The sequence below is a fragment of the Musa acuminata genome, chromosome BXJ1-8 (assembly GCF_036884655.1).
Source record: "Musa acuminata AAA Group cultivar baxijiao chromosome BXJ1-8, Cavendish_Baxijiao_AAA, whole genome shotgun sequence".
NCBI lineage: Eukaryota > Viridiplantae > Streptophyta > Magnoliopsida > Zingiberales > Musaceae > Musa > Musa acuminata.
In genome coordinates, this window is record NC_088334.1 from 50,592,050 (window position 1) to 50,618,015 (window position 25,966).

At 36.9% G+C, this 25,966-nt stretch overlaps 3 protein-coding genes across 8 annotated transcripts; 2 read left to right on the forward strand and 1 right to left on the reverse strand.

Moving 5' to 3' along the window:
• The first annotated feature begins 461 nt into the window (after positions 1-461).
• Positions 462-2,292, forward strand: LOC135589226 (transcription factor MYB83-like). The gene is made up of 2 exons (XM_065081511.1): positions 462-764; positions 843-2,292. The coding sequence occupies exons 1-2, from the start codon at positions 481-483 to the stop codon at positions 1,471-1,473; spliced, it is 915 nt and encodes a 304-aa protein (XP_064937583.1). The 5' UTR covers positions 462-480; the 3' UTR covers positions 1,474-2,292.
• Positions 2,293-2,732: 440 nt separating this feature from the next.
• Positions 2,733-13,681, reverse strand: LOC103996442 (pescadillo homolog). 2 transcript variants are annotated; one of them, XM_065080865.1, is made up of 15 exons: positions 13,449-13,681; positions 12,993-13,153; positions 12,810-12,895; positions 12,520-12,648; positions 11,689-11,808; positions 11,485-11,610; positions 9,425-9,509; positions 9,209-9,319; positions 7,874-7,967; positions 7,413-7,699; positions 7,082-7,189; positions 5,995-6,116; positions 4,369-4,588; positions 4,067-4,270; positions 2,733-3,059 (listed from the first exon to the last, which is right to left on the reverse strand). In XM_065080865.1, the coding sequence occupies exons 2-15, from the start codon at positions 13,014-13,016 to the stop codon at positions 2,979-2,981; spliced, it is 1,797 nt and encodes a 598-aa protein (XP_064936937.1). In that variant the 5' UTR covers positions 13,017-13,153; positions 13,449-13,681; the 3' UTR covers positions 2,733-2,978. The 2 variants fall into 2 exon arrangements, with proteins under 2 accessions (XP_064936937.1, XP_064936936.1); XM_065080864.1 differs by having other exon boundaries at positions 12,993-13,162.
• A 634-nt stretch (positions 13,682-14,315) lies between these two features.
• Positions 14,316-25,136, forward strand: LOC135588647 (pescadillo homolog). Of its 5 annotated transcripts, none has more exons than XM_065080860.1 (15): positions 14,316-14,464; positions 14,631-14,847; positions 14,945-15,030; positions 15,186-15,314; positions 16,026-16,145; positions 16,224-16,349; positions 18,325-18,409; positions 18,515-18,625; positions 19,862-19,955; positions 20,131-20,417; positions 20,641-20,748; positions 21,749-21,870; positions 23,276-23,495; positions 23,594-23,797; positions 24,804-25,136. In XM_065080860.1, the coding sequence occupies exons 2-15, from the start codon at positions 14,824-14,826 to the stop codon at positions 24,882-24,884; spliced, it is 1,797 nt and encodes a 598-aa protein (XP_064936932.1). In that variant the 5' UTR covers positions 14,316-14,464; positions 14,631-14,823; the 3' UTR covers positions 24,885-25,136. The 5 variants fall into 5 exon arrangements, with proteins under 5 accessions (XP_064936932.1, XP_064936933.1, XP_064936935.1 ...); XM_065080861.1 differs by having other exon boundaries at positions 14,354-14,464; positions 14,602-14,847; XM_065080863.1 differs by having other exon boundaries at positions 14,395-14,464; positions 14,763-14,847.
• Positions 25,137-25,966: the final 830 nt, after the last annotated feature.

Below are 25,966 nucleotides of genomic sequence, written 5' to 3' on the forward strand. Positions count from 1 at the left end.
AAATGGGCTTAGCTTCACAACAAAACAATCCTCTCTCTCTCTCTCTCTCTCTCTCTCTCTCTCTCTCTCTTCCAACCCTAACATGATTACCTTGTGAGTGAAGATAAATGCATCGAAAAAGACAAGAACTGGAGTCAAAGACAAGAAGTCCCACCCACTCTCTCTCTCACTCTCTCTCACGCACACACACACACACACACACACATGCACGCACGCACAGACACAGAGGTTTGAGGAGACCTGTAATGTCCATGTCCAAACCGTTTCCTGCCCGACCAACAACAGCAACAGTACTCGTCCCCTCTCTATTCCCTTCTCCGAGTTCTAAGCAAAGTTCACAGCCATCACCATCACCATCACTGCATATCTTTCCTTCTCTTTCTTTTCTTCCATCACCTTCTGCTTAACTGTGAATATATATGCTCGCCTTCTTCCCGGTCCACATGAAGTGATCCACACACTGCGGCCAGATCTGCGATAATGAGGAAGCCGGATGCTCCTCCCAGTGGCAGCACCGGCGGTGGAGGTAACAAGCTGAGGAAGGGGCTGTGGTCGCCGGAGGAGGACGAGAAGCTCATGAACTACATGCTTAGGAACGGGCAAGGGTGTTGGAGCGACGTCGCCCGGAATGCCGACTTGCAGAGGTGCGGCAAGAGCTGCCGGCTTCGGTGGATCAATTACCTGCGCCCTGATCTCAAGCGCGGCGCTTTCTCCCTCCAGGAAGAGGAGCTCATCGTCCACCTTCATTCCATCCTTGGCAATAGGTTCTCTCTCTTCTCCGGACTGGGTTTCTTTGCGTGCATTCGTCCCACCGGATACTGAACCTAATCCACTGCGTGCAGGTGGTCTCAGATCGCTGCGCGTTTGCCTGGTCGAACTGACAACGAAATAAAGAACTTCTGGAACTCCACCATCAAGAAGAGGCTAAAGAACTCCAACAACAGCGGAGATGCGGAGACCAGAGGAGGAGCCGCGAGCCTTGCACACGTAAAGGAGCATCAACTGCAGGGCATGTACGTGGACTCCTCCTCCTCCTCCTCGTCTTCTTCGATGCCTGGTGGTTTGTTCATGGCCAACCAGTATGACCTGCTGCCCCTCCCCGAGGTCGGCTGCGGCATGATCAGAGTCGAAGACAGCTCCTACTTCCACGAACCACCGACCGTAGCTCAAGCCGGCATGGAGAATGGGTTCTATGGGGATGGCCAGGGAGTGATGATGGTGGAAGGAGGCCTCACGGGAGGAGGATGCGAGCTCTTTGTGCCCCCTCTCGAGAGCAGTCAAGAAGAGAGCGCCATGAACGATGGAGGTGCAGGGAGCATGATGAGCAGTGCCGACATCAGCAACAGTGGTGATGTGAACAAGATCCAAAGCGGAATGCTTTGGGAGGACGAGGACATTAGAGTGGGGGAGTGGGAGTTGGGAGACTTGATGAAAGATGTCTCTTTTCCTTTCCTTGATTTCCAAGTCGAATGATGGGACATTCATTCCACAGGTATATCACCTCCACAACCCATCTCTCTTTCTTCTCCTTTCCTCAACCTTACATCTGCTTGCCTTTCTCTTGCCACTCCATATACAGCATGCCAAATATGTTTCAGATACAAAAGAAGAAGAAAACTCGGTCAAGCTAATTGATTATGCTGCTCAATTCTTTGAAGCCTCTTAAGCTTCTTTGTTACTCCACAAAATCCATATTCACCAATAAAGTACAGGCAACGTTTGGTTCTCATTCTCCTTCCTCACCTCTGCAGATGAAGTTATGTAAATAGGTTCATGGTGTTCGAGGGGGATGACAAGGAAATATATACATACATATGATTCTTGGTTCATGGAAGGTGGTTTTAGGGTGTGATTCAACAACATTTGCAATTGAGGAAATCATATGTACCAGTGAAAGATAGAAATTAAATGAAGCAATTTTTTTTATTTGTTTTTTTTGCATATAATAGAGGCATCTATGATTACAAGTTTCCAGATGAAGGAAAGGAGGATTCTATGAAAAGCTTTGTACTACTCTTTTATTTTAAATGCGACATATGTTTCTCACCACCATGGTTGGTGGTAAAAGTATGTGTGGAGTGTGGGATGATGACTTTTCTCATTTGCTGTGGTACATGGACCAAAACTAAATGATAGAAAGGTGGTGGGGCTGTATGAAACATGTTCTTGGTACAGCTCTTGATGGCAATTGTCATTATCATTTTGAAAAGCAATCCAACCTGGTATTTCAATTATCATTATAAGCCAAGATCTAATTTCTTCTTGTTTTAGTCCACACAAGGAAAATGAATGATAGGATCCTATAATTATTTGTTACACTCCTAATCCATTCATTAGTATAATAATTTATAAAATATATAATTTATATTATTTTTATATATAATACAGATGCTCAGTTGTTGTGTGGAACTGTGTAGTCCTTTTTTACCTATCCAGTGAGACATCACAGGCATCAAAGTGTTGGTTTTTTGTCAGACTCATCATCATGTTGTTGACACACACACACACACACAAATATATATATACACACATGACTGTCTCTAGCTTTTTATGTTAATACACATCCAGGGAGTGATAAATCCCTGTCAATTAAGGGTCTTAACAGCTGAAAACAAAGACAAACATTTCAGGGTTGGAAAGGAGAGTTTGTATACTGAATCAAGTGCTGATATGGAGATTTCTACAAAAAAAAAAAAAGGCAGAGAATTTGATCACATATCCACTCAGGCAGAGAATGTCAAGCTGAAGTCTCTTTAGATGGTACGAAGTACTTGAATAATACAAGTCTACTGAAAATTTGTTGCATAAGTTACTCTCTGGTAGTCAAGCCTCTTTAGGAACAAAAATGACCGAAAATAAATCAGAGGTATATTGTATTGTGTTATACTTTGGAAACTCGACATGGGCACACGACAGCCGCAAATAGCAGACTCGAGAGGATCTCTTGATGGCCGCAGCAGAAGATTGGAACTAGTAGGTCAGCCGGTTTTACTGGCTTCTGCGTTTTTCTTTCTCTCTTTGAGGAGCTTGATCTTATCCTTTTTCCGTTCTTGACCAATCTGTTGAGTGGGAGGAAGCCAAGGCACAAAAGCCATAAGATGTCTCCAAAAGCAATCAAATAATGTTAATGTAATACGATAAAGCACTTAAACAGCGAGAAAGCATAGGCAACAAGTAGGGACAATAGAACTTTATCGTTGAAATCATCAACTTCAGAAATGAAAACTATATACCCGGTCAGCCAGTAAAGAGCCACAAAGATGAATAGTGAAGCATTTGTTGGCCACCTCTTCAAACCTAACCCATTCTTCCCTGAAGCTCATGAACATTGCTTTTGACTCGAATAGAGGCTTGAGCGTTTTGTTACCCAAATGCACATGATTTGCATCCTAATCTAAAAGTCTAATACATCCTTGGCTAGGACCACAGACAAGATAGGGAGCAGGAATTTGTCTAATAGATAACAAAGATTAACAAATATGATCAATGATTTGTCTATTAGTAAAAATATCATACTCACATTAACACCTTAATCAGATGAGAACAGAGAACTAATTTAATATACGAAGGTTTACTAGAGCAGACGCATTCCGACCACAAATCAGCTTTAAGTTACAACTGTGATGCTCTCAGACATAAATTAGATTCTATATCCCATAATTGATTCTATATACTACCTTTATTCGAGCAAATTCTGAGCAAGGATTACCAGCCTATCAGAAGGCCAACATCACAAGCTGGCAGTACAGAAACTAACTATTAAATTGAAGACTTTGTATTGGAAGCCCATTCTCGTAAAATGATCCAACTGATTAAATGCAAGTTAAGATTCGTGTCTGACCATCAGCCACTAGTCTTCCTAAAATTAATTGTCTTCTGCTGTTTATCAGAACCAGACCTATCCAGTTTGTCTGACTGGAAATTAACTAGGTACTGGTTCCTTTCCTTTCAGTTCTATATTTTGATGACAGTTTTCTAAGAAAATTATATGAACTGATCCCCATTAACATTTTTGTTTCTTTTTGCAAATGATACAAGCAAATATGTAAATGGAACAAGTGAGTACCTTCATAGCCTCATAAAGCTTCCTCTTTTTGCGAGACATAGAAACCTTAGAAAGATCCTCACTTTCTTCCAGGGTAGTCATAGTATCTTCTTTTACATTCTCAACTGAGCTTTGCAAGTTCTTATTAGACAAAGACGTAGAGTATGTGATTCCCTGGAGTTCCATATTCAATTCATCATGGTACTGCTTCTCAAGCATCGTCAACTGTAACAACCGTTGCCTAAGTATCAGCTTATATCATTTCAGAGGAACTAAAACTATATCTTATAATCAAAGAAGACAAAAGATCATTGAGCATGTACCTTCCGCTTCTTTTCAGCAGCTTCATTAGCTTTGGTACGATCAATAATTCCTTCAACCAAAAGAGTCTGTGGATCATCTAAACCTTGACTTTCTACGCCTGGCATCGGTAATACTTGCTTCTTGGCTGCAGCTTGAAGGCGCTTGATTGTTTCTGCATACTCAGGAACATATCCTTCAGCTTCATTGTCAACAAAAGGTGACAAATGTGGTGGTGGAACCCTGTTATATGAAACAAGAAAATTACTACACAAACACATAATGTATGCGAATCAGTAGAAGAATACATCAACATGCTATTAAACTTGATTGTAGACATCAATATGGCTAACTGATACCCATTAGTCATAGCATTTCAAGTAAACTTTTAAAGCCTTCACACAATGCTTTACCTTGTCACCAGTCAGAATTAATTCAGAAACTACTATAAAGAGAGGCTTATTAGTATCCTGTCAATAGTATATAAAGACAGTTTCTTCTCAAATAAAACCATATCATCCAACATCAACATATATTCTGGTGAAAAAGGTCAACTCTAATGTAATTATGTCCAACTATTACAACAGATCAATAAGATGGTTGCTGGATGTTCATAAAGTTAAAGGGACAAAAATGTCGAGAACCTTAAGAATATAGCCAAGTTTTGCAGATTGGAATTGGTCTCCAAGAGAAGTACAAATCATCCAAAATCAAAGGATAAAACCAAAATTTGTCAACTCTAGTTGAAACTTGTCACTACGGGTCCTCGTACTTCAGTGTGTAACCCAGGTAGACACTCAAGTGAAACCTTCTTATTGGTATACAAACCAGCATTTCAAACAGCTATATTAATTTTTTAATATGTTGTGGTGAAAAAATTTTGTACTTGATCTTTATCTTGGCAGTCCTGCACAAGACATCACAGCAGAACTCCAGAATTCTTAGAAATAATAAAAAGAACATCCTGATACTGTGAGATACCTAGGACAAGAATAATAGCGGCTCAAGTATAGTTGTAATGCATATATCTTCTATCCATCAGATATTATCAAAAAGTGGAAATCTTCCACCACCCTGATAAGCATTTACATATAAACAATATTACATTACGTAAAAAAGCTCCCTTGAGAGCAAGGCGTAAGATCTTGGTCCAGTACCGATTTTGGTCAGTGGCTGGACTGATGAGGCACCATAGTAGTTCCACATATACCATAGCCTTTAATGCACATTGCCTTAATAATGCTAATCAGGAATGTAATACTCCATCCATTTGGCCACACACCCAATAATATAAATGAGATACCACGAAATCCATCAGTAGCAGATATATTCACACATATAAAACAACATCCACATGTCCCAAAAAATATCTATGTGAATCAACAACAACTAGTAAAACTATAGATAGTTTCTTGTTGGAGGGTTCATAAGACTCATTAGTGCTTAGGAAAACAAGTTTGGCAGCAAAAATGTGCATGAAATTTCAATGAAGTTTCAGATGCACACAACACAACAACAATGAGATGTTCAATTTCATCAAATACCATTAGCAATTAAGAAAAAGGGCATGGTAGATCCTTTAAACCAGTTGGATCTGATCTCTGATTCAGTAAAACAACAAAGTGGAACTAAACTTGAAAAAAAATTACCTTCCAACTAAGTATTTCTCTGTCGGTAATATAATCCGAGCATTAATGCAATCATACACCCATTGTGGCTGAACGTATTCTCTAGAAAGGAAAACATGTCCTTGTGTTGGCCTATCAACAATCTGGATAATGCCAAGAAAATTCACAAAAAGGAAATCCCTTAGCCGAAGGTCACAATAAAAAGATTTAAAAGCACAACAATCTTGAAACAGTTACCAGCAAAGGTTTTCAATTGCACAACTGAGAACAATTAGATGATACGTAAAACCAAGAATTGTTATAAAAAAATAGCTCAGTATCAATGTGATACTATTCATTATTTTAGTTTTATTATGTTTTATTTAATGATACTGAGTGGTATACGTTGGTATATAGATAGAGTGCAAGAACAACACCACTTCGATAGGTTATAGAAACCGGTAATGGGTCAAGATTTGGAACCTTGGTACAAAAATTGTTATGAATTACAATGCACGAGGTTTTCAACATAATTTTGAAAGGAAAAGAAACAAATATAGAAAAGGCAAGACTTAGTCAACATCTTGCTCTTACTAATTACCCAATCTAATTGATCCCAAACCAAGAACTCATATACTAGAACCACTTTGGTCCCCATCCCCAACGTTACAATTTTCCAAAATAGGTATCTTTTGTTGCATAAATCACATGTCATATCCTAAAATATGTTGCAAGTTGTTTCCAACCATCTAACATTTTAATTTATCTCACCAGGGATTTCCATGATGGATTATCAGACAAATAAGAAACAAATCAACCAAAATTAAGATGGTGTAACTTGTCAACTAAAATTTGAATTATATGTAGAATCTTGTTAGACATGCATTTTCTGTATTTTTCATAAAACAATCCCTTCCTGCAACATGATGCATGGAAATCAGTACCAGATCTATCTGACCAAGTTAAATTGGAGCTGCAAGCAGCTCAGAAGAGTTTATGGCATCAGGGCATTGTAGGCATTGTAGGCATATGTTTGCTTATTCTTATTTAAAAATGTGTTTTAACAAAATTTGAGCAGCATGAAACTCAACTGATATAGGGCATGCATTAATGGCGAATGAATTTTTACCTGATGAGTGATGTCCTCATCTGATTCTTTAAATGGAGAACCATCACCCTCCCAAGAGACCACCCCACCGAAAGCTGGAATTACAAACAGCAATGACTCTCTTGGAACCTAAGGCAATACAAGTATAACAGATACCATCAGGCATCAGCAAAAGCCACTGACAGCCAATTATCATGATATTGAGATTAAGAGACAGAATAATTCCAAGTACAACTTTCAAGCTCTAAAATAGATTCAAACTTTGACCCAAGATCCATATACTTAATAAGATAAAGATATAAAATATCTTTAAAAGTTCTTTGACACGATATAATTAACATGCTGCACTCACCTCACGACTTAAGAAAATTTTGAAGTTTCTGAAAAGATTTCTGCATTCTTTTTTCTCATGATCATCATCATCCATGTCATCAGCATTCTCCATGAGATGCATTAGTGCACCTGGTTCATTGGCTGGAAGCTGATGTTGCAGCTGAGCAAGCCTAAGCTCAGATTCCTCAGTTCGTGTACCTGTTTTCTCAACCTCACGTTGTCCATCTTCAATAGAAGTAACCGCTTGAGGATCCCCGGATAACCTTCCAGATCCAGCAGAAATGTAGCGACACAATGCATAAAGCTCTTAACACATTAAGAAACACATAGTTAATCTTATTAGTTATAAAATAAAAAATAAAACCTCGCACTAGAGTGAAAAAGATGAAAATCATAAAAAATAAGCAGCATGTACATCACTCTATTCTGACTAATAAAAAAGATTACTTCAACTGAAGGTTTCATCAGTCAAACATTTACCAGCAGCTAAAGCTTCCAGCCGAGGATCAAGAATAGGGGGATACTTCACATTTATTGAATGATAAAGCTTGAAATTTACAAAACCTAGAAGAGCCTGCATCAAGAAAGAAATAGAAGAGGGAGGAAAATCAAAATAAAAAGATGCACAGTAAGAACATGCACAAATGTAACTATCTAAAAAATAAAGTGTATAGCTCCATCATGTTTCTTGTTGAGTGAAATGCACCAAATTGGTCGGTACAGCGTGAGAGTCGACAGAAAAGGAAATATGGCCATATAGACAATATGGCAAATTCCACATCCAACTGAGAAATAGGGAGAAAAAAGGAACAAGGAAGAGACAGAATGACCAAAACAGCTGTAAAATAGCAGAAACAACATAAACAAACCACACTAAAATGACTTGCAACTAAGAAGGCCATCTTGTGACTTTTAAGCTGAACCGGCTTTCCTTGACATGAAAGCCTTGAGAGTCCTCAAAAAACCTTGTACCTCACTGTCCAAATCTCAACTCAATTACATCAGCATTTTGCATCTTCACAACATTGTCCCTTAAATGAATAGGCAATCACAGCTCAAGTTTACAAGACACGACTTCTTTGTTCCTTCATATATTCATAGTTTGGGCAGATCTATGAATCAGATCTATCCATTCAGAGGTTTCCTCCCCCTTTTTCCCCTTGATTTGGTTTCCTGTACATAGGGTATGCATGGCTTGGATGCCAGGAACTTATATTCTTTTGCCAACTTGCACATGGTTTGCTGCTAGAATTTAAATCCTTAGCCTTAACAATGCAAAGTAAATCAACTTGAAGCAAATTATTAACAAAATGTTTATTCTTAATGCCAAATTTTGAACTACCATGATCTATGATCTTTTAAACTAGTGTTGAAAACATGAATGTAATCTAAATACCTACAATTGAACACTCATCATGGTATTCAAATGCGACACAGGAGTTGATCATTTCAGCAATTCAGCACAAACATAATAAAAACATCATAGGTTAATATTTTTGGCCTCACACACTTTCAAAACACCAACCATCTATCAACTCTCTCCCACACTTACTAACAATAAACACGATCATCATAATGACATCAGAGAGAAACTTTTCGGATTTCATGTTTCAAGACAATAGTCTATTCTATTGTAAATTGTGCATCTTTTTTTCCCCATGTTTATTTTTTGTCTCACTGAAAATAGACCAAAATGTACTTGTCCAACACAATGGCATTCATAAGCTTCTAAATGTTATGTTTTTGGTATACAAACTGTCCTCAAAGATGGATATGGTCACTATGCAAGATGCACTAATAGTTGTTGTGAATTACCACGTAAAATTCTGAAAAGGTAAGCATGACATTGAAGTCGACATCGTCAGTCAAAACCTGTTGCAAGGCATGTGGAGTTAACCATGTGATCTTCTGACCCTCAACCTCAGCCTGCATCATTAAGAATCAAGACCTCATATTAAATATATATATATATATATATATAAGTAAATAAAAATATGTAAATTATACCATAAATAAACAAGATAACTTTACCTGATAATAAATGCCTTTCACAGATATGAAAGTCTTCCGTAGGCTATGAGTTCGAGAAATGTAGGCTTGCCATTCATGACTTAACCTATTTAGTAGTCATATGCATCTTATTATTTTTATAATCTTGCACACAAATAAGAGAAAATAACCAAATGCACATAGGATATTACCAATGGGAAATAAGATAACTCACATCTCAAGCTCTAGCATGTTGAACATGCTTCAAATCCTAAATATTTAACTAAATGAGAACATTGAAATAAAAGCAGATTTTAGATCAATATTATCTTTTTGCAATCCCAGCTTATGTTTGCCACTTGGACTTTTGAGACATTTTTTAAAAGGCAATTTTCAGATCTATTTAACATACTGTTCTTATTATAGTAGTCCCTACTTCCGAGTTGTAGTAACAAATTGGTATTTGTATGCATTCCAAAAATTTTCTTTATATACCAGCAAAAGAAAATCAGAAGATTCTCCATGTATGCTTTCCTCTTTATATTTTCCCTTCCTATCACAACTTTTAAGTTCTTTGGTCACAAAAGTTTAGAATTTCCTTTTTCTTTAAAAATGTAGCTTAGTTTCTTCTTTTTAATTTTTCCATTTTTTTTATAGAATGTATGGTATCCTTATGAAAAAAATCTTATAAGATATATTGTAATGTCACACAAGATTTTCCTCATGGGATACAATATTTTCTCAGAAAATTGAAAAATAAACAAAACCTTAGAAATTGAGTCACGCTGATGAAGAAAAAGAAAAAAAATATAGAATCCGTGAGATCAAATACCCATCAAATAGGCTTTCCACTTTTTAGAAACTTAATATTTGAATCTTCCCTTTGCAAGATATTTCAGAACTCTATGAATAATTGTTATCATGTTTTCAACCTGGTGAAGTTTTTAACCAAATTATTGGCCAATGCAAATTTAGGCAACAGATGTACTTACATGAAAATCTAAATTGTTATTAAGAAATAAGAAGAAAGATTTCTATAAACAATTACCAGATTTAACTACACTTGGAAAGGCATGAGAAAATGGTATTGAAGCAGTAGTGTTCATCTGAATGCAATAAGAAGCCAATGATACAATCTCCAACCAATTCCTCTCCAAAGGGATAAATCTCTTCAAAATTCATTGTGCCCATATCCTTTGCTAGTACAAAGGTCACATGTTCTCTACCGAACAGTTTGTCTAAAAACTTACAAGACAACTTCTGGCAGAAAAGACCTCAGACAGCTTCATTATATGATACTGCCAAAGTATGATTAATCAACTTGTCATTTCACTAACACTGCAAAAAAATAAACACCTTACCACCAAAACTGATAGGATACCCTAGTGTTATCAAGAAAAAACCTTTTGCAACAGAACTGCTAAGAAACCATACTGCTATTTCTTGTTGAATCCTCCTCAGATTCAAGTCACTCGATCTACTATGTAAAACAAATTCAGGAAACTGGAAAATTCCAGTTATTGGTCTACTGTTATCATTAAAAATGTTCCAAAGTCAACTACAAAGGCATTATTAAACATCTATATGACAGCTATCTTATATGGATTATAATCCATTACAGCTCTATCTAAAACCAATCATTCACTTAAAACTAGCATTAGCAAATGCACTATGTTAGCAAAAGGTTTGAAAGGCGAAAAAATAAAAGCATCATAAGTCTCAAAAGATGCAGAGTATCTCAAATACAAACAAGACTGCTTCTTAACATTCGCTGAATGATAAAACCTAAACTGCTAATTGCATCAGTCAAGTACTTGCATTTTTTCACCAAGAAACTGCAAGTGTGCTCTCGTCTGTAATAAATTGCTCAGGATATAGATAAATGAATAATACTTTGTTGTTGTTGAACCTTTTTAAAAAACTTCACAGGACAACACAAAACAAATAAAAGATCAAGTTACAAGCTCCCCAACAAGATTCCCCCCAAAAGTCAAAGCATGTAGTTTATTTAAGAAAAAATACACAGTCTGCCCTTATTAATCTGCAATCTGAGAAACAAGGCACACTGTTTCTAAGTTGTCAAAGTAATTAAAAGAACCAACCTTCTACAATTATGAATACGTTCCACTTGAATCCGCTCACCCTCAACTGCTGGCAATGCAGCGAAAAGGTGAACCATAGTAAGGCAGTCATCCAGGTCTCTTAGCGCATCAACAAAAGTGGGATACCTAAATGACAAGCAGTAGCATCGCTAAACAGCTAACATTTGTTTCTAAAAAAAGTTCTGCAAGTTCAGAGTTTAAAACCTTTCTAAGATAAGCCTGTCAAGCTTATAAGTAGGTTCACGGTTCAGAAGGCGATCTGCGAGTTCCCTGTTTTTCCTTGCCAAAGCTTTCTTAACCTTCTTTTTATGGGCCCGTATGTCCCTGGAGGATGATAAAGAAAGACATGTTAAAAAAAAATATGCAAAAGTATCTCATTCAAAGAACAATAAGCAGCAACAAATACTGAAGCACAATAAAATAACCACCATCTCACTTTAACCCTAGTCTCATAACCAAATTCTGTAAAATATGCCAATGATATATTAGGCACTATGCTTCTTACAAGATATCAGCACACGTGCTATGAGATTCACTCTCATGTCTCACCACATCAAACGTCAAAACTTGAACATGTGCTTCACATGATCAGATGAACATGGCAAAGGCATGCAGATAAGCGGGATAGATTAGGCAGGATTAATGGAAAACATTAAGACACAATGTTTAGCAAATACACCAACCTGAGTATACACATTTTCAAATAATGTGAATAGGCCTCTCAAGCAGAGAGGCATGAGTTAAATATGAAGAGGCAAAAGACGAACCAAGCAGAAAATTGTGTCTGTGATCCTCAAGCAGCTAATACCAAGTAGAGACAATATATACAACAATTACAAAGGCGTGAGGAGCCAAGTATTTAGGTTAGGCTTCATTGATCTTCTCTTACCACTGATCTTCTGATATCACTACATTCTTATTATTCTTTTTCATAAAAAAAGTCTGCTTATACATATTTTAAGCCGCCACTGCCTTTACTCTCTATACTGTTCGTTTTGGTAATGTATAAAGCTCCCTTTTTCAAAGGAGTAGTACCTGAATTTCTCGAGTAGAGGCTCGTGGGCGAGAAACAAGATATCCTTCATGTGATAGTAAGTCTTGTGATTCCCTTCCACCTTCTTCTTCGGTTCCCGTGGAAAAATACCTTTGAGAATGCATAGTTTCCTGCCAAATACCAAGATAAAGGAAAACAGATTAGAAAAAAAGAACACAAGAAACGTAACAAACAAACCAGTATCCATCGTATTCGATTACAATAAAAGGAAAAGAACTCAAGAAGAAAAGACAAAGATAAAGGACACCATAGTGATGAAACCCCGGCTCACCTGAAGGTGGACAGACTAACTTGAAGATAATGAACCGCCTTCGTCCTCGTGATGTACTTCGCCGCGTTTCCTTCCTTTTTCTTCCCCTAAAATGGAGCAAAAAAACACATCTTTCAGCTAGACGTACAGATTGGAAGGGAAAAGATAGAGAAGGACAGATAGAGAATACGTCGTAGGGATTACCGGGGGCCGGTAGTGCTTCGGCATCTTTTAGGAGATAAAAGGAGAAAGGAAAAGCCTCCTCCCCCGTCGTCGCCTTCGCCTTCGCCTTCGTCGCCGCCGCCGCCGCCAAACGAGAGAGGAAAGACTGGGTTTGCGAGGGTTTTTGAGGCCGTGATCAAAAACTGATGCAACTAGCAAAAGAAGTTCGCATCAAAAACTAATACGTCTCAAGATCCTTATTTTCGCCAATAAATGCAGCCAAAATCCAATCTTTTTATTTCTAGGGAGGGTCAGTGCACGTTTCCCCTAATCTAAAGTAGAAACAGCAAGCGATTCAGAACTGCGAAAACGAATTAGGCGATTCGCATTAGTAGCCACAAGTCCAACATGATTTCAACTAAATAACAAAAAGAAAAGGGCCGGAAATCGGAGGATCCAAAGGGGGACGAATACGAACGAACAGCAAGCTTGCATTACCTGGAGCTTGAATCTCCCAGAGGGCAGACCGGGGGAAGCCTCGAAGCGATCGCAGTAATTAGGTCTCTCTTTCGCGTTTTCTCGTGCGCTGGAAGTCCTCCCTCCTAAACTTAAATCAAATAACGTGGCGCATATCGAGAATCGTACTCGCCCTGCAGATATCCTCCCCCGTCGTCGCCTTCGCCTTCGTCGCCGCCGCCGCCACCACCAAACGAGAGGAGGAAAGACTCAATGGGGTTTGCGAGGGTTTTTGAGGCCGTGACGATCGGAGTCGAGGAAGAGGTGCCCGGTCCGGTCCAAAACCCGATATAATCGGTTATATCGGCCCACCGATATAAACCAGACCGGACCACCGATTTAAACCCGATTTAAACCAGATTTAAACCCGGTCAAGGTCCAAAACCGGACCATCTTTTTATTATCGTCAAATTTCTATTTGGAATTATTATTGTTATATATATATATAATGAAAATAATGAAATGCTGCAATGATAATAATGAAAATTGGGCGGGTAAATCTCAGCTTTGTAGCTGCACATCTGTTTGTCCAGCTGGGTCGAATCGTCCTTGAAAATTATCGGGGTGATATTATTTGTTATTTCGCGTTTGATAAGGATAGTCTGTCTTCAGTAAACCAGGCTAGAAAAGTGTGCAATGACGTGGCAGATCTCTATTGGAAGGGCCCCCATGGTTGCCCGTCTATTATCATGCGTTGTCATCATGTTTGACGCGTTGAAATCCGAGCACTAATATCACGACACGAGTTGAGTCACGGATACGGAATGTGGTGGATATCTGACGGCTGGATGAGGTGGTGCAGGATACGGAATGTGGTGGATATCTGACGGCGGGATGAGGTGGTGCAGGGCGAGTACGCTTCTCGATATGCGCCACGTTATTTGATTTAAGTTTAGCAGGGAGGACTTCCAGCGCACGAGAAAACGCGAGAGAGACCTAATTACTGCGATCGCTTCGAGGCTTCCCCCGGTCTGCCCTCTGGGAGATTCAAGCTCCTGGTAATGCAAGCTTGCTGTTCGTTCGTATTCGTCCCCCTTTGGATCCTCCGATTTCCGGCCCTTTTCTTTTTGTTATTTAGTTGAAATCATGTTGGACTTGTGGCTACTAATGCGAATCGCCTAATTCGTTTTCGCAGTTCTGAATCACTTGCTGTTTCTACTTTAGATTAGGGTTCTAGAATCCAGAAACGTGCACTGACCCTCCCTAGAAATAAAAAGATTGGATTTTGGCTGCATTTATTGGCGAAAATAAGGTTCTTGAAACGTATTAGTTTTTGTGGCGGCGGCGGCGACGAAGGCGAAGGCGAAGGCGACGACGGGGGAGGAGGCTTTTCCTTTCTCCTTTTATCTCCTAAAAGATGCCGAAGCACTACCGGCCCCCGGTAATCCCTACGACGTATTCTCTGTCTGTCCTTCTCGATCTTTTCCCTTCCAATCTGTACGTCTAGCTGAAAGATGTGTTTTTTTGCTCCATTTTAGGGGAAGAAAAAGGAAGGAAACGCGGCGAAGTACATCACGAGGACGAAGGCGGTTCATTATCTTCAAGTTAGTCTGTCCACCTTCAGGTGAGCCGGGGCTTCGTCACTTTGGTGTCCTTTATCTTTTCTTCTTGAGTTCTTTTCCTTTTATCGTAATCGAATACGATGGATATTGGTTTGTTTGTTACGTTTCTTGTGTTCTTTTTTTCTAATCTGTTTTCCTTTATCTTGGTATTTGGCAGGAAACTATGCATTCTCAAAGGTATTTTTCCACGGGAACCGAAGAAGAAGGTGGAAGGGAATCACAAGACGTACTATCACATGAAGGATATCTTGTTTCTCGCCCACGAGCCTCTACTCGAGAAATTCAGGTACTACTCCTTTGAAAAAGGGAGCTTTATACATTACCAAAACGAACAGTATAGAGAGTAAAGGCAGTGGCGGCTTAAAATATGTATAAGCAGACTTTTTTTATGAAAAAGAATAATAAGAATGTAGTGATATCAGAAGATCAGTGGTAAGAGAAGATCAATGAAGCCTAACCTAAATACTTGGCTCCTCACGCCTTTGTAATTGTTGTATATATTGTCTCTACTTGGTATTAGCTGCTTGAGGATCACAGACACAATTTTCTGCTTGGTTCGTCTTTTGCCTCTTCATATTTAACTCATGCCTCTCTGCTTGAGAGGCCTATTCACATTATTTGAAAATGTGTATACTCAGGTTGGTGTATTTGCTAAACATTGTGTCTTAATGTTTTCCATTAATCCTGCCTAATCTATCCCGCTTATCTGCATGCCTTTGCCATGTTCATCTGATCATGTGAAGCACATGTTCAAGTTTTGACGTTTGATGTGGTGAGACATGAGAGTGAATCTCATAGCACGTGTGCTGATATCTTGTAAGAAGCATAGTGCCTAATATATCATTGGCATATTTTACAGAATTTGGTTATGAGACTAGGGTTAAAGTGAGATGGTGGTTATTTTATTGTGCTTCAGTATTTGTTGCTGCTTATTGTTCTTTGAATGAGATACTTTTGCATATTTTTTTTTAACATGTCTTTCTTTATCATCCTCCAGGGACATACGGGCCCATAAAAAGAAGGTTAAGAAAGCTTTGGCAAGGAAAAACAGGGAACTCGCAGATCGCCTTCTGAACCGTGAACCTACTTATAAGCTTGACAGGCTTATCTTAGAAAGGTTTTAAACTCTGAACTTGCAGAACTTTTTTTAGAAACAAATGTTAGCTGTTTAGCGATGCTACTGCTTGTCATTTAGGTATCCCACTTTTGTTGATGCGCTAAGAGACCTGGATGACTGCCTTACTATGGTTCACCTTTTCGCTGCATTGCCAGCAGTTGAGGGTGAGCGGATTCAAGTGGAACGTATTCATAATTGTAGAAGGTTGGTTCTTTTAATTACTTTGACAACTTAGAAACAGTGTGCCTTGTTTCTCAGATTGCAGATTAATAAGGGCAGACTGTGTATTTTTTCTTAAATAAACTACATGCTTTGACTTTTGGGGGGAATCTTGTTGGGGAGCTTGTAACTTGATCTTTTATTTGTTTTGTGTTGTCCTGTGAAGTTTTTTAAAAAGGTTCAACAACAACAAAGTATTATTCATTTATCTATATCCTGAGCAATTTATTACAGACGAGAGCACACTTGCAGTTTCTTGGTGAAAAAATGCAAGTACTTGACTGATGCAATTAGCAGTTTAGGTTTTATCATTCAGCGAATGTTAAGAAGCAGTCTTGTTTGTATTTGAGATACTCTGCATCTTTTGAGACTTATGATGCTTTTATTTTTTCGCCTTTCAAACCTTTTGCTAACATAGTGCATTTGCTAATGCTAGTTTTAAGTGAATGATTGGTTTTAGATAGAGCTGTAATGGATTATAATCCATATAAGATAGCTGTCATATAGATGTTTAATAATGCCTTTGTAGTTGACTTTGGAACATTTTTAATGATAACAGTAGACCAATAACTGGAATTTTCCAGTTTCCTGAATTTGTTTTACATAGTAGATCGAGTGACTTGAATCTGAGGAGGATTCAACAAGAAATAGCAGTATGGTTTCTTAGCAGTTCTGTTGCAAAAGGTTTTTTCTTGATAACACTAGGGTATCCTATCAGTTTTGGTGGTAAGGTGTTTATTTTTTTGCAGTGTTAGTGAAATGACAAGTTGATTAATCATACTTTGGCAGTATCATATAATGAAGCTGTCTGAGGTCTTTTCTGCCAGAAGTTGTCTTGTAAGTTTTTAGACAAACTGTTCGGTAGAGAACATGTGACCTTTGTACTAGCAAAGGATATGGGCACAATGAATTTTGAAGAGATTTATCCCTTTGGAGAGGAATTGGTTGGAGATTGTATCATTGGCTTCTTATTGCATTCAGATGAACACTACTGCTTCAATACCATTTTCTCATGCCTTTCCAAGTGTAGTTAAATCTGGTAATTGTTTATAGAAATCTTTCTTCTTATTTCTTAATAACAATTTAGATTTTCATGTAAGTACATCTGTTGCCTAAATTTGCATTGGCCAATAATTTGGTTAAAAACTTCACCAGGTTGAAAACATGATAACAATTATTCATAGAGTTCTGAAATATCTTGCAAAGGGAAGATTCAAATATTAAGTTTCTAAAAAGTGGAAAGCCTATTTGATGGGTATTTGATCTCACGGATTCTATATTTTTTTTCTTTTTCTTCATCAGCGTGACTCAATTTCTAAGGTTTTGTTTATTTTTCAATTTTCTGAGAAAATATTGTATCCCATGAGGAAAATCTTGTGTGACATTACAATATATCTTATAAGATTTTTTTCATAAGGATACCATACATTCTATAAAAAAAATGGAAAAATTAAAAAGAAGAAACTAAGCTACATTTTTAAAGAAAAAGGAAATTCTAAACTTTTGTGACCAAAGAACTTAAAAGTTGTGATAGGAAGGGAAAATATAAAGAGGAAAGCATACATGGAGAATCTTCTGATTTTCTTTTGCTGGTATATAAAGAAAATTTTTGGAATGCATACAAATACCAATTTGTTACTACAACTCGGAAGTAGGGACTACTATAATAAGAACAGTATGTTAAATAGATCTGAAAATTGCCTTTTAAAAAATGTCTCAAAAGTCCAAGTGGCAAACATAAGCTGGGATTGCAAAAAGATAATATTGATCTAAAATCTGCTTTTATTTCAATGTTCTCATTTAGTTAAATATTTAGGATTTGAAGCATGTTCAACATGCTAGAGCTTGAGATGTGAGTTATCTTATTTCCCATTGGTAATATCCTATGTGCATTTGGTTATTTTCTCTTATTTGTGTGCAAGATTATAAAAATAATAAGATGCATATGACTACTAAATAGGTTAAGTCATGAATGGCAAGCCTACATTTCTCGAACTCATAGCCTACGGAAGACTTTCATATCTGTGAAAGGCATTTATTATCAGGTAAAGTTATCTTGTTTATTTATGGTATAATTTACATATTTTTATTTACTTATATATATATATATATATATATTTAATATGAGGTCTTGATTCTTAATGATGCAGGCTGAGGTTGAGGGTCAGAAGATCACATGGTTAACTCCACATGCCTTGCAACAGGTTTTGACTGACGATGTCGACTTCAATGTCATGCTTACCTTTTCAGAATTTTACGTGGTAATTCACAACAACTATTAGTGCATCTTGCATAGTGACCATATCCATCTTTGAGGACAGTTTGTATACCAAAAGCATAACATTTAGAAGCTTATGAATGCCATTGTGTTGGACAAGTACATTTTGGTCTATTTTCAGTGAGACAAAAGATAAACATGGGGAAAAAAAGATGCACAATTTACAATAGACTATTGTCTTGAAACATGAAATCCGAAAAGTTTCTCTCTGATGTCATTATGATGATCGTGTTTATTGTTAGTAAGTGTGGGAGAGAGTTGATAGATGGTTGGTGTTTTGAAAGTGTGTGAGACCAAAAATATTAACCTATGATGTTTTTATTATGTTTGTGCTGAATTGCTGAAATGATCAACTCCTGTGTCGCATTTGAATACCATGATGAGTGTTCAATTGTAGGTATTTAGATTACATTCATGTTTTCAACACTAGTTTAAAAGATCATAGATCATGGTAGTTCAAAATTTGGCATTAAGAATAAACATTTTGTTAATAATTTGCTTCAAGTTGATTTACTTTGCATTGTTAAGGCTAAGGATTTAAATTCTAGCAGCAAACCGTGTGCAAGTTGGCAAAAGAATATAAGTTCCTGGCATCCAAGCCATGCATACCCTATGTACAAGAAACCAAATAAAGGGGAAAAAGGGAGAGGAAACCTCTGAATGGATAGATCTGATTCATAGATCTGCGCAAACTATGAATATATGAAGGAACAAAGAAGTCGTGTCTTGTAAACTTGAGCTGTGATTGCCTATTCATTTAAGGGACAATGTTGTGAAGCTGCAAAATGCTGATGTAATTGAGCTGAGATTTGGACAGTGAGGTACAAGGATTTTTGAGGACTCTCAAGGCTTTCATGTCAAGGAAAGCCGGTTCAGCTTAAAAGTCACAAGATGGCCTTCTTAGTTGCAAGTCATTTTAGTGTGGTTTGTTTATGTTGTTTCTGCTATTTTACAGCTGTTTCGGTCATTCTGTCTCTTCCTTGTTCCTTTTTTCTCCCTATTTCTCAGTTGGATGTGGAATTTGCCATATTGTCTATATGGCCATATTTCCATTTCTGTCGACTCTCAAGCTGTACCGACCAATTTGGTGCATTTCACTCAACAAGAAACATGATGGAGCTATACACTTTATTTTTTAGATAGTTACATTTGTGCATGTTCTTACTGTGCATCTTTTTATTTTGATTTTCCTCCCTCTTCTATTTCTTTCTTGATGCAGGCTCTTCTAGGTTTTGTAAATTTCAAGCTTTATCATTCAATAAATGTGAAGTATCCCCCTATTCTTGATCCTCGGCTGGAAGCTTTAGCTGCTGGTAAATGTTTGACTGATGAAACCTTCAGTTGAAGCAATCTTTTTTATTAGTCAGAATAGAGTGATGTACATGCCGCTTATTTTTTATGATTTTCATCTTTTTCACTCTAGTGCGAGGTTTTCTTTTTTTTTTTTATAACTAATAAGATTAACTATGTGTTTCTTAATGTGTTAAGAGCTTTATGCATTGTGTCGCTACATTTCTGCTGGATCTGGAAGGTTATCCGGGGATCCTCAAGCGGTTACTTCTATTGAAGATGGACAACGTGAGGTTGAGAAAACAGGTACACAAACTGAGGAATCTGAGCTTAGGCTTGCTCAGCTGCAACATCAGCTTCCAGCCAATGAACCAGGTGCACTAATGCATCTCATGGAGAATGCTGATGACATGGATGATGATGATCATGAGAAAAAAGAATGCAGAAATCTTTTCAGAAACTTCAAAATTTTCTTAAGTCGTGAGGTGAGTGCAGCATGTTAATTATATCGTGTCAAAGAACTTTTAAAGATATTTTATATCTTTATCTTATTAAGTATATGGATCTTGGGTCAAAGTTTGAATCTATTTTAGAGCTTGAAAGTTGTACTTGGAATTATTCTGTCTCTTAATCTCAATATCATGATAATTGGCTGTCAGTGACTTTTGCTGATGCCTGATGGTATCTGTTATACTTGTATTGCCTTAGGTTCCAAGAGAGTCATTGCTGTTTGTAATTCCAGCTTTCGGTGGGGTGGTCTCTTGGGAGGGTGATGGTTCTCCATTTAAAGAATCAGATGAGGACATCACTCATCAGGTAAAAATTCATTCGCCATTAATGCATGCCCTATATCAGTTGAGGTTCATGCTGCTCAAATTTTGTTAAAACACATTTTTAAATAAGAATAAGCAAACATATGCCTACAATGCCCTCAAATAATTGACGCATGAAGAAATATAGGGATACTTGTGGACCTGATGCCATAAACTCTTCTGAGCTGCTTGCAGCTCCAATTTAACTTGGTCAGATAGATCTGGTACTGATTTCCATGCATCATGGTGCAGGAAGGGATTGTTTTATGAAAAATACAGAAAATGCATGTCTAACAAGATTCTACATATTATTCAAATTTTAGTTGACAAGTTACACCATCTTAATTTTGGTTGATTTGTTTCTTATTTGTCTGATAATCCATCATGGAAATCCCTGGTGAGATAAATTAAAATGTTAGATGGTTGGAAACAACTTGCAACATATTTTAGGATATGACATGTGATTTATGCAACAAAAGATACCTATTTTGGAAAATTGTAACGTTGGGGATGGGGACCAAAGTGGTTCTAGTATATGAGTTCTTGGTTTGGGATCAATTAGATTGGGTAATTAGTAAGAGCAAGATGTTGACTAAGTCTTGCCTTTTCTATATTTGTTTCTTTTCCTTTCAAAATTATGTTGAAAACCTCGTGCATTGTAATTCATAACAATTTTTGTACCAAGGTTCCAAATCTTGACCCATTACTGGTTTCTATAACCTATCGAAGTGGTGTTGTTCTTGCACTCTTTCTATATACCAACGTATACCACTCAGTATCATTAAATAAAACATAATAAAACTAAAATAATGAATAGTATCACATTGATACTGAGCTATTTTTTTATAACAATTCTTGGTTTTACGTATCATCTAATTGTTCTCAGTTGTGCAATTGAAAACCTTTGCTGGTAACTGTTTCAAGATTGTTGTGCTTTTAAATCTTTTTATTGTGACCTTCGGCTAAGGGATTTCCTTTTTGTGAATTTTCTTGGCATTATACAGATTGTTGATAGGCCAACACAAGGACATGTTTTCCTTTCTAGAGAATACGTTCAGCCACAATGGGTGTATGATTGCATTAATGCTCGGATTATATTACCGACAGAGAAATACTTAGTTGGAAGGTAATTTTTTTCAAGTTTAGTTCCACTTTGTTGTTTTACTGAATCAGAGATCAGATCCAACTGGTTTAAAGGATCTACCATGCCCTTTTTCTTAATTGCTAATGGTATTTGATGAAATTGAACATCTCATTGTTGTTGTGTTGTGTGCATCTGAAACTTCATTGAAATTTCATGCACATTTTTGCTGCCAAACTTGTTTTCCTAAGCACTAATGAGTCTTATGAACCCTCCAACAAGAAACTATCTATAGTTTTACTAGTTGTTGTTGATTCACATAGATATTTTTTGGGACATGTGGATGTTGTTTTATATGTGTGAATATATCTGCTACTGATGGATTTCGTGGTATCTCATTTATATTATTGGGTGTGTGGCCAAATGGCTGGAGTATTACATTCCTGATTAGCATTATTAAGGCAATGTGCATTAAAGGCTATGGTATATGTGGAACTACTATGGTGCCTCATCAGTCCAGCCACTGACCAAAATCGATACTGGACCAAGATCTTATGCCTTGCTCTCAAGGGAGGTTTCTTACGTAATGTAATATTGTTTATATGTAAATGCTTATCAGGGTGGTGGAAGATTTCCACTTTTTGATAATATCTGATGGATAGAAGATATATGCATTACAACTATACTTGAGCCGCTATTATTCTTGTCCTGGGTATCTCACAGTGTCAGGATGTTCTTTTTATTATTTCTAAGAATTCTGGAGTTCTGTTGTGATGTCTTGTGCAGGACTGCCAAGATAAAGATCAAGTACAAAAAATTTTCACCACAATATATTAAAAGATTAATATAGCTGTTTGAAATGCTGGTTTGTATACCAATAAGAAGGTTTCACTTGAGTGTCTACCTGGGTTACACACTGAAGTACGAGGACCCGTAGTGACAAGTTTCAACTAGAGTTGACAAATTTTGGTTTTATCCTTTGATTTTGGATGATTTGTACTTCTCTTGGAGACTGATTCCAATCTGCAAAACTTGGCTATATTCTTAAGGTTCTCGACATTTTTGTCCCTTTAACTTTATGAACATCCAGCAACTATCTTATCGATCTGTTGTAATAGTTGGACATAATTACATTAGAGTTGACCTTTTTCACCAGAATATATGTTGATGTTGGATGATATGGTTTTATTTGAGAAGAAACTGTCTTTATATACTATTGACAGGATACTAATAAGCCTCTCTTTATAGTAGTTTCTGAATTAATTCTGACTGGTGACAAGGTAAAGCATTGTGTGAAGGCTTTAAAAGTTTACTTGAAATGCTATGACTAATGGGTATCAGTTAGCCATATTGATGTCTACAATCAAGTTTAATAGCATGTTGATGTATTCTTCTACTGATTCGCATACATTATGTGTTTGTGTAGTAATTTTCTTGTTTCATATAACAGGGTTCCACCACCACATTTGTCACCTTTTGTTGACAATGAAGCTGAAGGATATATTCCTGAGTATGCAGAAACAATCAAGCGCCTTCAAGCTGCAGCCAAGAAGCAAGTATTACCGATGCCAGGCGTAGAAAGTCAAGGTTTAGATGATCCACAGACTCTTTTGGTTGAAGGAATTATTGATCGTACCGAAGCTAATGAAGCTGCTGAAAAGAAGCGGAAGGTACATGCTCAATGATCTTTTGTCTTCTTTGATTATAAGATATAGTTTTAGTTCCTCTGAAATGATATAAGCTGATACTTAGGCAATGGTTGTTACAGTTGACGATGCTTGAGAAGCAGTACCATGATGAATTGAATATGGAACTCCAGGGAATCACATACTCTACGTCTTTGTCTAATAAGAACTTGCAAAGCTCAGTTGAGAATGTAAAAGAAGATACTATGACTACCCTGGAAGAAAGTGAGGATCTTTCTAAGGTTTCTATGTCTCGCAAAAAGAGGAAGCTTTATGAGGCTATGAAGGTACTCACTTGTTCCATTTACATATTTGCTTGTATCATTTGCAAAAATAAAAAAAATGTTAATGGGGATCAGTTCATATAATTTTCTTAGAAAACTGTCATCAAAATATAGAACTGAAAGGAAAGGAACCAGTACCTAGTTAATTTCCAGTCAGACAAACTGGATAGGTCTGGTTCTGATAAACAGCAGAAGACAATTAATTTTAGGAAGACTAGTGGCTGATGGTCAGACACGAATCTTAACTTGCATTTAATCAGTTGGATCATTTTACGAGAATGGGTTTCCAATACAAAGTCTTCAATTTAATAGTTAGTTTCTGTACTGCCAGCTTGTGATGTTGGCCTTCTGATAGGCTGGTAATCCTTGCTCAGAATTTGCTCGAATAAAGGTAGTATATAGAATCAATTATGGGATATAGAATCTAATTTATGTCTGAGAGCATCACAGTTGTAACTTAAAGCTGATTTGTGGTCGGAATGCGTCTGCTCTAGTAAACCTTCGTATATTAAATTAGTTCTCTGTTCTCATCTGATTAAGGTGTTAATGTGAGTATGATATTTTTACTAATAGACAAATCATCGATCATATTTTTTAATCTTTGTTATCTATTAGACAAATTCCTGCTCCCTATTTTGTCTGTGGTCCTAGCCAAGGATGTATTAGACTTTTAGATTAGGATGCAAATCATGTGCATTTGGGTAACAAAACCCTCAAGCCTCTATTCGAGTCAAAAGCAATGTTCATGAGCTTCAGGGAAGAATGGGTTAGGTTTGAAGAGGTGGCCGACAAATGCTTCACTATTCATCTTCGTGGCTCTTTACTGGCTGACCGGGTATATAGTATTCATTTCTGAAGTTGATGATTACAACAATAAAGTTCTATTGTCCCTACTTGGTGCCTATGCTTTCTCTCTGTTTAAGTGCTTTATCATATTACATTAACATGATTTGATTTCTTTTGGAGATATCTTATGGCTTTTGTGCCTTGGCTTCCTCCCACTCAACAGATTGGTCAAGAACGGAAAAAGGATAAGATCAAGCTCCTCAAAGAGAGAAAAAAAAACGCGGAAGCCAGTAAAACCGGCTGACCTACTAGTTCCAATCTTCTGCTGCAGCCATCAAGAGATTCTCTTGAGTCTGCTATTTGCGGCCGTCGTGTGCCCCTGTCGAGTTTCCAAAGTATAACACAATACAATATACTTCTGATTTATTTTCGGTCATTTTTGTTCCTAAAGAGGCTTGACTACCAGAAAGTAACTTATGCAACAAATTTTCAGTAGACTTGTATTATTCAAGTACTTTGTACCATCTAAAGAGACTTCAGCTTGACATTCTTGTGAGTGGATATGTGATCAAATTCTCTGCCTTTATTTATTTATTTTTTTTGTAGAAATCTCCATATCAGCACTTGATTCAGTATACAAACTCTCCTTTCCAACCCTGAAATGTTTGTCTTTGTTTTTAACTGTTGAGACCCTTAATTGACAGGGATTTATCACTCCCTGGATGTGTATTAACATAAAAAGCTAGAGACAGTCATATGTGTGTGTATATATATATATATATATTTGTGTGTGTGTGTGTGAACAACATGATGATGAGTCTGACAAAAAACAACTCTTTGATGCCTGTGATTTCTCACTGGATAGGTAAAAAAGGACTCCACAGTTCCACACAACAACTGAGCATCTGTATTATATATAAAAACAATATAAATTATATATTTTATAAATTATTATACTAATGAATGGATTAGGAGTGTAACAAATAAATCATTCATTTTCCTTGTGTGGACTAAAACAAGAAGAAATTAGATCTTGGCTTATAATGATAATTGAAATACCAGGTTGGATTGCTTTTCAAAATGATAATGGCTTATATATATATATATATATATATATATATATATATATATATATATAGTAGGTTGATTAAAATTAGTATCATCTTCATTAAAACTTTGGTGGTCTATCCATTTCTATTTCTTCTTATCGATTTATAGCATTTTTTTCTTTTTTTATATTATTCCATTTTAGGTTCTTTGTTTTTTTCTTCTTTTTTGTTTTTCTAAGTATAAGTTTACTCTTTTGTCTTAAAGTGTTCATGAAATCTTGGATTATGTAAATTATCGTTTAATTAAAGGTATTTTGAAGAATATAATTCGATCAAA